The sequence below is a fragment of the Cucumis melo genome, chromosome 6 (genome assembly GCF_025177605.1).
Source record: "Cucumis melo cultivar AY chromosome 6, USDA_Cmelo_AY_1.0, whole genome shotgun sequence".
In the NCBI taxonomy this organism is placed as follows: Eukaryota; Viridiplantae; Streptophyta; class Magnoliopsida; order Cucurbitales; family Cucurbitaceae; genus Cucumis; species Cucumis melo.
In genome coordinates, this window is record NC_066862.1 from 26421906 (window position 1) to 26434408 (window position 12503).

The 12503-nt window shown below is 36.1% G+C and overlaps 1 protein-coding gene across 3 annotated transcripts in view; it reads right to left on the bottom strand.

Moving 5' to 3' along the window:
• Positions 1 to 941: 941 nt before the first annotated feature.
• Positions 942 to 12503, bottom strand: part of LOC103500140 (uncharacterized) — a 30784-nt gene continuing 19222 nt past the window's right edge. The window contains exons 3-8 of one of the 3 annotated variants that reach the window (XR_539984.3): positions 12054 to 12182; positions 11665 to 11745; positions 5327 to 5383; positions 5170 to 5244; positions 4959 to 5086; positions 1428 to 1447 (exon numbers count right to left, since the gene is read on the bottom strand). Coding sequence is in view for 1 of the 3 variants with exons in the window: in XM_008463347.3 (XP_008461569.2) it covers positions 1344 to 1447; positions 11665 to 11745; positions 12054 to 12182 (314 nt within the window). In the remaining 2 variants the exon portion in view is untranslated. Of the gene's footprint in view, positions 1448 to 4958; positions 5087 to 5169; positions 5245 to 5326; positions 5384 to 11664; positions 11746 to 12053; positions 12183 to 12503 lie in introns of all 3 variants that reach the window. The other 2 variants (XR_539983.3, XM_008463347.3) reach the window with 2 other exon arrangements.

Sequence of the window (12503 nt, forward strand, 5' to 3'; positions counted from 1 at the left end):
TATGGGGTGAAAGAAGATGAGAAAGGCATAAGATATGATGGAGTGTTAAGTAGTTTTCTTTGCGTTGTATGAGTAAAAAGGAGTGGATGAGAGACAGAAGAATGGCGTATGCACATGTGAGGGAAGTTATCAGCATTGTAACGAAAGTGAAGGGAGAGTTTGGGGGGTTCCAATTATAGGAGTGGAAGGGTCCCAATTCGTGTGGGACTTATCATCCCCATCAATTTTTGCAATGAATAAGAGGTTCTTTTTTAGGGTCCATTGCCCTTTCCTACCACTAACTACTTTCTTCATTTTTTTTTTTCTTTTGCTTTTGCTTTACTATTTATATCATTCTTTTTGCTACTTCTCTTATCATTAAATCAAAGACTTTCCCTCCAAAACCCACTATTAAATGCCTCTTTTTGTCTCATTCCACACACTAGATTCTCCTTTATCAGCATTGTCACTTTCTTATCTCTAAATAACCCCACTTTCATTTTGTTACTGACCCTTTGCCTTAAGCATTCATCCATTTTCGCTTGCAAATCATTTGACCTCACAATACTTTACTCGTCAAGCAACTTGTACGATTTTGACATTTCAAGTCAATCGACCACTCTTACCCTACCTATGGTAGTATTTGATGATGTTGCTTTGAGGTTGATATCTAAATGTTCTGTTAAATAAACATCATTGTTATACTAAATGAACTGGCCAAGCATAATATAGGGAAAGCAGTACTCTGCCAACTTAATCAAATAAGGGTATAAACCTCCTTTGACTGCTCCAGTTTAAAATTTGGGAGAAATTAGAAGAAAAATTAATGTTGATTTATTTGTGTTTGCTTGTTTTTTCTTTTTGACTTCAGTTATATATTAGAAAGTGATTAAAAAGATAAGAATTTTTTTAAAAATCGACATAAACTAAATAAGCTGGCTGAAAAAAAAATTCATCACTGATGAAGAAAGAAAAGTGCTAATCAAAATGTTAGGCAACTGTATTTGGCAAAATAAATAAATAAACTAATAAAAGAAAAGAAAAGAAAAAAACAATATTAGGCCAAAGTTGCAATTACAATTAAAGGGAAAGCAAGCTACATTCCTGAATAAGGATTAAGTTCAAGTGAAAGAAAGCTACATTCCTGAATAAGAATTAAGTCAGTTTTAAACTAGAATGTCTGAAGGTTCATGCAATTATGACATTCGTCTTGCAACCGTGAAGGCCTCTGTTGAGTTGTATCTTTCATGATAGCAGGTCGGAAATATACGATATTCTTTATGCAAGTTGAACCAATGATGCAACAAAACAGACGAACCAACAGCTAGCATGCTCGTTCCTTGGCCCCAAACTTGTCTTGCAGCTCATGGATGCAAGGTCAAGGCAACACAGCAAAGCAGTAGCTTTGTACTGTTGAAAGACTTCAATCTTCCGAACTCCATTAAAGCAAATTCCCAAGAGTGTGGTCCTATGGCATATACCACAAATCTCAATGCACAAACAACAATATTACATAATAGTTTTGTGATGAAGTCAGGGAGCTTGGAAACTTGTATTGGATCAAAAGTTAGTTAACTTGGATACGAATTTGCATCTCTCAGAGCAAATTAGATCCAGTCCCTCAAAGGATACTGAGCGAGAACATTCATCACGAAAGACAGCCGTACATAACATATTCCAAAACAAAAATTAATATGAAAATAAAACAAATAAAGTTCAAATAAGCATTACAAGTAAATTGCGATGGAAAAAGTGAAAAAGAAGAAAATAAAGAAAAAGGTATTTCAGTAAAGACATTTTGTTGGATAAGAAATTGAACTTTCATCGAGAAACATGAAAGAACATACAAGAACATACCAAAAACTAAATAAATAAACCTTTCAACAAGAGACTTCAACTACAAAAAAGTTCTTCAATCCACACAAAATTGATAATGACTAGAGAAAAAAGGACTAATGGACACCCACACCTAAGGACGCATTAAATCTCACCTTATACACCTCCACCAAAGACCTCTCCCAACCCCTTTAAAAATCTTTCTATTCGGCTTAAGCCACACTACCCACAAAATAGAAAAACTAGCCCGCCACAAAACTTAAATCTTCATGGTAGAATGGGGAAAAAGCCCAAAATAATCAACTTAACTTTCATTAAGACGAACAAAAAAAAGAACACACGGACTTACAAAATTTAACTCGGAAAAGAGAGCCAAACTACAAAAAAAGGTTTCCAATAAGAGAAATAAGACCTAGCGAAGGAGGAAAAAAAAGAATAGAAAGTTGAAAATCGAAGCCTAGAATCTAGCAAGAGACCAAAAATCACACCAAGAACCCTCACATCCAATGAAAATTCTGTTGTTTCTTCACCCCACAACCCCCATAAAATAGCAAACATCCAAGCATGCCACAAAAGTATCCCTTTCTTTTCACAAAATGGCAGGAGGATAAGCTCCTTGCCTGACACCCTGCAACTTTAAGAGCTAACAAAGCTAAAATTAAACACCTCAAAGAACTCATGCCAGACTGCAGAGTACACTCACAAATTCACATGATTGGATCTAGGTTCTCTACCGTTCTCTGGTCAAGATTGGATCCAACTAATCCATGTAAAATTTGTCACCCAAAGAACTTTACGTTCTCGAGAATTTTTAAATTCCATATTGAGAACATAGAATCAGACACCAAAGAGTCTAAACACTAGAAAAAAAGAGAACTTTTGGACGAACAAGTCTGAAGGTGGACATCCCCCTCTCGAGCCTAAGGTGAAAAAGGGAGAGCAATGATAAAACAGCCAAGATATCCAGCATTGTATTCTGTTCCGTATTGATCAATGGTTCTTGAAGAAGAATAAATGGTACATGTAAGGGTATAGTGACCACATGTGTACATAACCAACCACATAACCTTCTGAAGTTAAGTATCTCAGCCCCCTGTGTCACCAGATTATGAACTAATTGAGGGGGAAAAACCATCACAAAACTCTCCCTTCTATCGCAAAACAAGAACTTCACCTTATTTTAGGATCCATCTTCCAAATGAGCGAGAGAACCAAATCCTTAGGAGAGGAATCCAATAAAAAAAGTGGGACAACGATCTACAAGAAAAACCTCTTCTAGTAAAGAATGAAGTGTCAAAACCTCTATTGTTTCCCTGTCGTACTAGATGAACCCAAATGAAAGAGATAGAGAGCTCCCTGAATGCATAAAAATATGAGCAACTTGACGGTCTTTCATAAGAAAAAAGGGATAAACAATCATGGGTTAACCTAGTGGCAAAAAAGAGACATGGTTTACCAATCCATAAGAAGCACGAATCATATGCATCCAAATGATTTTCTTTTGTTTTGTAAAGGAATAACTGGTGAGAGTATGAGCGAGGGTGTCATAAGTGTCTTTTGGGAGGGCAGTGAACCAACCAAAAGAAAGGAAGATCTCCATCCAAAACCTCTTTGCAAAGTGACAGTGAATGAAGAGGTGACTAGATGAGTCAAATCCAAACTTGCAAATGAGGCAACTATGGAGGAGAGAGGGCCATGTGGGGCAGGCTTTGCTCACAAATTTATGAAATATACTAGATTCAGCATGCTATCCTCATCAGTCATGTTCTTAAAAGGTTACCAAATGTTGTACCAACCATTATAAAAAAGAATATTAGCTGTTTCCCACTTGAAATCATTAATGGAAAGACTTGCAATGTTTCCTTTAATCAGTCTTCGAATTTTTCTGCTATATTGTTTTTCTATTCTCCGCATCTCACAAATTTCTTCATAATTTTACTGATCCCCAATCCAATTTTTCTTCTCTAGCCGTCTTTCCGAGCCTTACTCCTATCGACGATAACTTGATTAACCTCTTCTCAATCCTCAGTAACCCCGCCCCCACACCCCCCCCCCCCCCCCCCCCCCAAACACACACACAGACAAAAGAAAAAGGGAACAACATTTTCTTAATCTCTATATTTAAATTTGGTGTCCACAAGGATAAATCACAGGAAAATTTTGATCCTTCCTTCCAAGCAACTTTTGGTTTGAAGTGTCTCAACTCAACTCTGTAATTTGTGCTTTGATGGGTTTGTAATGGTTCTTTTCGTATTTTGTTTAGCTTTTCTCATTCTCTCGTGAAATTTGTATCTTTGAGCTAATTAGGCTCTTTTCATTTATTCTTTTAACACTTTGAAACCGACTCTTTTCATTTATTGCTTCTTGTTCAAGAAAAGAAGTGTCCATTTTCTGGGAAATTTTATAAGGATAATAAAATCTTCATTTGCCCACCTTAGAAAATACTACATTTTCACTCCAGTTAAAACCTTGAAAGAAAATTTCAACAACTCTGAAAAGGATTTCTCGAACAATAATATGTAATCTGATGAAAATATATAATTGTTATACCTTGTTCATTTTGAAAATAAGTACATTTAGAGTTATCTAGCATACACTATAGACTGTCCTCGTTCTAGATAGCTGAAATCAGTTGAAACGAAATAGAACCACAATTCTCCCTCTTTCCTCAATTTTCACTCTTCCCCTTAATAATCCTCAAAAGAACTCCTAAAAGACATAAATTTCACTTTGATGAAGTGATTTGGTAGGCTCATCCTTCCGTGATATAAAAGTAAGTTTTGTAAGAGTTAGTTGAAGTAAAATTTAATAAGATGGACAAGGGAAACTGTTCCCAGTCCCCAAAGGCCAAAACTAAAACCAACGAACTCAAAAGCTTCAAAATTCTGAGTTTCCGATTGTACAATACTTCTAACCAATCAGTAAAAGTAGCCCCGCCCCTTTAAGCTCTACCGAAAAAAATGAGGAATTCTGATAGTTCGTGGCAAACATAGGTCATTTTGGTGTTTCTTTTAGACAGGGTTCTAGTTCTATTTTTGTAGGCAACTAGTAAAAAAGGATGTGTGAGGAGGTTTTGGTATTTCAAACCTGCAAATTCAATGTTTCAATAATAAGAAAAAAGGATAAAAGTAAAAACAAACTACCGATTGAGAGCTGAGTCCTCTTGAACCTTAAGCACCATGGATGATGGATGTATGAGAAAACTGCAGTTCTTGACTTTCTTGGTATGGACTTACTGACACACAATAATTAGAGACCACAATGCAAGGATCTGATGAGAAGAATAAAAGGAGGTCAGGTTTCCAGCATAGATATGTCCATATAATTAACATGTTGTATAGCTCAGTTTCTTACTTGAGCAGAACGTGAAGCCCATAAGCTACCACTTTGGACGAGATCATCTAACAAAGAGCCTTGAATGAAAATGTCCTACAGAAACCAAGAATAAAATGAAAATTCGTGTTCATGAATGAAGTGGGGTGCACTTGCAAGTAGATTACAAGCTACTTACCGGAAAAAAAAAAGTCACTGAGGAAATTTCAGGAAATTGTATACGTATATAAGCTTCCTGATTAACAGAAATGAACATTGTTATCAAGGGAAGAAAACACAACGGTAATGTATACAAAAACAATTTTAAACAATACATAATGTTTCTTCCTACCCTAACTTCCTTTTTACAATTTATGTTCGACTTCCCTTAGTTCTCTTTTAAATTTCTTTTTTTTTTCTTTCATTTGTTGTAAATTTTTTAACTTTATTTAAACAGAGACAAGCCTCTTTATTTAATATTTAGGCTTCATTCAATATTAATAAATGAGACTTAAACTCAAAGTACGAGAGTGCTATACTAAAAGCAAGAGAAAAGAGAAGAATTCAGTCAACAACTACAACCCCGACAGAAACATTTAAGTTAAACATAACCAAACCAAAGAAATCTAGATAAAAAGCAAAACGAAATCTGTCTCATAAGGAAACCATTTGAATCCAAAGACATGCAAGAAGATGCAACCGGCAGCCTCATAACTATCATGCCATAGAAGTCCAAAAACCAAAGGAGGCAAGAAAAAGTCATTCAAAATATCAGCATCATCATAGAGGCTTTACTTGCCACCCACATGAAGAGAAAACCTGGAAAGACTGAAGTTGGACCAAAATCTGGAATAATACATTTAACGGCTGAATAATTATATTAGAATAATCCCACAAGCAGCTACTATTAACTTTAAATGATCTGGTATTTTGCAAGACTGGAGACAGGAGCAAGTTGCAGAAGGCAAATCAGCAGATTTTAGAGGGCATTGAAATCTGTTTCTAAAGGGTCATAATTATTTCATCTCTCGAGTTCGTTGACCTATCCAATTGCTCCACTTTCTCACTACTAACGCTGGAAGGAGATTCGAAAGAAGATTCACCCTTTCTGCTGGAGTGGATGAGAGAGGTTTTGCCCGGAGAGCCTTAGATGAACGGGCTGGTGTTTGAATTTAGGTGCAACTTACTTCCAACAAATCTGGATTAGCCTCTAAAGACAGCTTGTATCTGCTGGAATGGACTAATGATTGAGGATGGGTATGATTTTCCTCTAGCAAATCAGGTACTTGATCTTCAATTAATCTGGGCTCTAAAGGATCGTTATGCCAAAATCTTCTTTCGTTTTTTCTTCTAGGTGAAATACTTCGAAAAGTGAGGGAAGAACTTAGAACATTTCTTCTTTTCGAATTCCTTTTCCATTTTGCTTTGGGACTTGACTTTTATGAGGAATAAAGAGAAGAAGAGGAAAGGGAAACTGAAGATGAAGGGTTGAGAAGACTTTGCTAAGGATATGCTGCTGACATGGGAAGTAAAAAATCTTCTTTAGAAAAATACCAGCCAAATTACTTTCTAGTGGTAAAAGAAGGCACAGCGGAAATTTTCTCTTCATTAAAAGAACCTCTTAAGATTCTTGTCTTGTTCCTTTCAAAATTAAAATTCTTAATCTCTCTCCTCCTTAAATGTTGCTCTTCGAATCCCGTAGATGTGTTCACATTACTTTCCTTGGATCCCAAATTTAAATCCACTATCGGTTCAATGGAGGTAATCATCGCCAACGAGGCAAAGTTAAGGCGAGCATCTGGTTTCAAAGCTTCAAAGGGGTTTCTTGTACATGAAGGAAGTTTAAGGAAGTTTTTGGATTGACCTAAGATTTTCCACCCCCTTCCGGGAAGAATGAATCTTCAACGACTCCATCTTTCAAATCCTAGTTTAATCTCATCAAGTCAAGTGGGTTTGAAAATTCCTCTAATTATAATGATAAACGGCCCTTGGTTAATGGAGGAGGTTTGGTCATTTCAAAATCACTAAAGTGTAAGAAAAATTCCTCTGATTGAAGTTTGTTGTTTCTATTGTTGCTGGTACGAAACCACGCGTTTTTTTATTGGAATCTTTGCTTCAGAAACATTTAGAAGATTGAGCGTTTCAGTACCGATATTTTCCAGGCCTCCAAAATGACCTCCTATGTCTTTGAACGATTGCTCCAATAATCGAGAGGGAGGTTTTTTGTTTTAATTCATCTTCCATGGCCTTCAATAACCGATGTTCTACTATGTTTCCTTTTACTCTATTTCTCAAACTTTAACGGAAAAGTACCAACTACTTGCCATAACTCTTCTTTTCCAACGAACTCTTCTAGAGGATCTTTTAGCCAATTTAATCAAAGCATTCTCTGCAAACAGTGGATTAATGATTAATTTTTATTGAAAAAGATCCTCCAAGGTTTTTCTTTTTCTAATTTCCTTTCAATCATTAAACACAAATAATCTTGAAATAATCCATAGACTATTGAAGTCTTCTTTAAAAACTTCCAGATTTTTTACCACCCAATATTGAGTTGCACTTTGAAATTCTAAGGTTAGAACAGGGAAAGGAGTGTTTCTGTTTTACCGGCTCCTAGGTAGAGGATCCATTAAGCCTTGCCATTTCAGCATAACTTGCCCCTATAACTCGAAGGGAAGCTGGGAGGAGGTCCGGAGATGTTTTCTATACCAAATCAAATAATCATGCTTCATCAAGAAACTTTCCAACATTTTGTGAAAGGATTTCCAACCCTATCAAGAGGCACTTGAACAAATATGGATAAACTGTTCTATGTTCCTCTTCCAAGCTACACATCTCATCACCAACCTACTTTAGACAAAAAATTTAAGAGCCTTGTACTTCCAAACTCAAAACCGTTTCAAAGAAGAAAACCATTCTCGAGGCCACGCAAGAATTCTGAGATCTCCTTCAAGAACCATCTAAGTTGAGAGTCTGACAACGTCAAGATCTTCCAGGCTTCCACATCTTCAATATGAAAGTATTCTTTATCGAACCAAATACAGTAAAGGGCATTTACTACTTTACAGCTTTCTACTTCCATTATTTCCAAAACCAAACTGCCAATTAAATAGGGATGGACGAGAAACAGGCTCTAGGGGCTCACTGAAGAAGGAGAGAACGCCGGAAGAAGGAAAGGGGCCGAAGTGTGGTTAGGGACTAAAGGAAGAAAGGGAGGGAGAGGAGAGAAGAGAGAAATTTGATCCCTTATTTGTAAATTTTTGAACTTATTTAGCAAGCTATTTAAAAAGATGATCATATGCACAAAATTGCACCAACAAGAAACAAGAATTGGATGGGAGTTTATTAGAAGTTGATATTGAAAACCAAAGTCCACCAACCATTGATCAAATACATTTATGCCTATGGACGTTCCAACAATATTAAGTGAACTTTGGCGAAAGAGGGTGATGATGAATCATCAAATTTCCATCTTCTTCTTTGCTCAGTAGAAAATAATAGTGCTGCCAGCAAATTGTAGATGCATGTTAATAGCATTGAAAATGTGTTATCTCGGTCCGCTTAATTCAAGGTCGTCACTGTGTTTAATGTGTTCGTTTAATGATTTTATAAGTATCAAACACGGAGATAAAATTGAGCATTACGAGTTGTTTGGGTTATTTGAAACAATTAGGAGCTAAAAAGAGCAACCAGACTACAAAGGAGCAAAATGGAGAAAATGTCTGTGCTACAGCGCAGCAACGCTTGCACAATGCAAAATCCAAAAGCAAAGGATTTGTTGAACCACTGTAGTGTTCTGAACTTTGACGAAAAAGTGCGTGTGTTGAAGCGACATGGCGTTTCGAGCACCGTTTCAACAAGAATTGTCAATCACCGCAACGTTCCTCTCTAGTGTTATGGCGTTTGTGCAATTGTACATAGATCATATTTTCATTCTAGGTTGGGCGAGAGGAGACTTGGGCTGATTTAAGAGCTCCAAGCTTGGTTTTGGCCATTCTTGGCCAAACCCCATGCAATTTCATTAGATTTTGACTTGTACTTCATTTTGGCATCGGGATTCAAGTCTTGATGAACGGTTGAAGGCCCAAACATCGATTTTGAGGTTTGTTGAGCATTTCCTACAGATTGAGGAGACTATCATGTACTGTTCTTGGGATTTTAAGCTTCCTCGTGACTTCCTTTCTTGGTTTGAACATCTAGAATCAATATATGACTAAATCAAGGGTGTGTTTGGAAGTGATTTTGACATGGCTAGAAACACTTTTACCATTGTCAAAATCAATTTGCTCTCAAATAATCATGTTTGGCAAGAAAAAAAATTGATTTTTTATTTTTCAAAAATCACTTTAACTTAATTTTCGAAGAATCACCAACCAAGTGATTTTTCTTTCTGTAATTAAATCGAAACCACTCCAACATTTTTCCCATACTATTGAAATTTATGATTCCAGCCGATAGTAATAAAAATATATATATAAAATTAATAAAATTAGATTTTATTGAAATTCAACTTTCGACTCTCATTTTCCAGACAACTGTTGTTCGCCAACCTTCGACGACCGCTTTTGGCAGTCGTTGTCGACCAACTTTCGACGACTGTTGGTGCCAACGATAGCTATCAGGTAACTTCCAGTGACCATTTTCCTAGCAATCGCCGCCTACAACCTTTGGTCACCAACATTGTTTCCGACGACCACTTTCTAACAATCATTGCTAGCCAATTTTGGACGACTTTCTTTTATGACCACTACCAGCCAACTTCTGATGACCATTTTCGGCAACTGTTGTTGGCCAACTTCTAATCACATCACTATCAATTGTTTCCCAGCGACCATTGAAGGCCAACTTCCGGCGACCATTGTTTGACAAGAGCTGCCAGCCAAACTTAAGTGATCACTTTTCGACAACTATCCTTGGTCAACTTCAACAACCTCAGCCAATTGTCAATAATCATTTTCAACGATCGTCGCTGAAAATGCCAATAGCCATCTTTGGGCGACTATTTTTTCAGCAACCATTGTCGCCCAACTACCAACAACCATTTTCCAATGGTCTTTGTCAACCAACTTTAGGCAACCATAGTAGCCAACATCCGATCATCGTTTTTCAACGACCACCACCGATCACCTTTGACCAACGTCTCCAATGATTTTTTTCCAACAACCGCCAGTGCCAACTTTTATAAAAAAAAAACTTTGAAAACAAATAAAAAATAAATTGATAAAAATATATATTAATTATAATTAATTAGTTAAATAACTTCCAAATATAAATTTTACTTTGATAATTTTAAAATCACTCTTGAAACCAAACATAATAATTTAAAATCACTTTTAAGTATTTGAAAATCACTTTTAAATGTTTGAAACCAAACATAAATTTGATGGTTAAGAAATCATTTTTACAAAACCAATTGGGCAAAAATCACTTCTTTTGAAATCACTACTCCAACTATCACTCCCAAACCGCCCCTCAATTGACGATATAATCCTGAATACTCATATGTTTCCTTCCCACACTATGTATGTTTTAGGCATCCGTAATCGAATTCAAAGCATGTTCAATTTGAGTAGCAATAGGTTTAGTTATAGCTATAGCTTGATTGTTAGGGTTCTAGAATCTCCCAGTAGCAAAAAATAAGAAACGCATTAGGTTAGATTTGGCCAATTTAACATAATGACCTAATCAATCCAAGAGCTTAATGCGATTAGCTAAGTAAATAGACTTGTGTGACATTACTTAGTCAATTTAGGAACCGACATCCTCGTCGATTCTCCCTAAGGAGTTTGTCCGAGTGTCGTTACATTCGATTAGGCTTGAGAAGTGGATAACCCATGAATATATATATTTGCATGATTAATCAATGAATTTGTCCATAAATAGCCTGACGACCTCTTAATCAACAAAGGTAATCTCGTGTTCACTCTCTTTCTCAATCTATTTTGTTTTCCTACACTTTAAATGTCTGCATTTAGTTTTCCTGTCAACAAAACCAAAAGACCCCACTTTTACTACTTTTCATAGACCGATTTAGCATTTGAGAAACTTTATCTTAGGCTCCCCATGGTTCGATCCTAGACTTGCCGCTTATGTTACTTGTTAGTATAAGCATTTTCTTCACATGTGTAACTATCAACCCCATCTTTCCCACCATAATCCCCTTAAAACTCTTCTTTCACAAATATAATAAATCAGTTTATATATTAAAACAATTGTCCATTATGAAGAAGAGAAAAGGAGACTGTAGATTCCCATCTCACCCCCTATTAGCATAACATATGATTTTCCCTCATGGTCTCCTATTTGGAATGATGGAGAAATTTACCAAGGAAAGATGGCCCTTCAACCACCTTATCCACTTGCTTCTAAATGTAACGGGCATGGGTAGTTCTATCTGGGACATAATCTTTAAGGCTCAAGCAAGGATAGGATCCAACATAAATCCTCACGTGGAAGATGATAGCAGTCTATTTTTTCGCAGCAACATGATTGCATGAATTGATTAATATAATAATCATAATAATAACAAGAAGGTACCTTGTCCAAGAATTAAAACAGCATTCGCAGCCAAGGATGTTATGTCTTGAATCTTTTCACCGGAAAATATAGCTTGCATAACTGGAAATAAAAACCAACCAAAATGTAAAGTGAGAAAAATGTAATGAAAAGATTGGAACTAAGATGAACTTGAAAGGAGAGAAACGAGACAACCAAATTGCTATACAGCCATTTGGCATGGTGTCCAAAAGAGTTTCAAATCTAACTTTAATGCAAAAATGATCTAAACACTAGTGTTGTACCTCAAAGAAATTTACTTTTTCAGTACATTATTACGGGGCATGGCATATAATTCATTCGAATATCTTAATAGCGCAAATGTTAAAGTCGAAAAAGCTATAACCAGTAAAATCTGCAGGTAAAGAGACCTGATATTCTTTTCATCAGGACTTCCTCGCTCTCATTTCCCATATTTTCTGGGACAACGGAATCAACATCCGGTATCACCATTATATGCACAGAATGATTCCCATCCGATAGCCAGACAGTTTGGTTCCCTGAAAAGTATCATATTTCTATTATTTGTGAGAACTGTGAAATATAAAATGATCCATTAATCACCTCTGAAAAACAATCAAGCCAAAATGAGTTTGGCTGACACCAAATATAACTAACTTGTCTAGTTTGTTGCTTCTTAATGTATGATGTAGAAAGAATTAGGGAAATTAGGTTAATCTTAGGTAATTTCTAGATTAATCCCCTTTTTGACTGTCTTTTGTATATTATTTCCCAGTAAATAGGGAGTTCCTTTCATTTTTTCCCCCTTGAAAAGGAGGCGAGTCTCAAATTTTATTAATAAAATCAAGACTGATACTCAA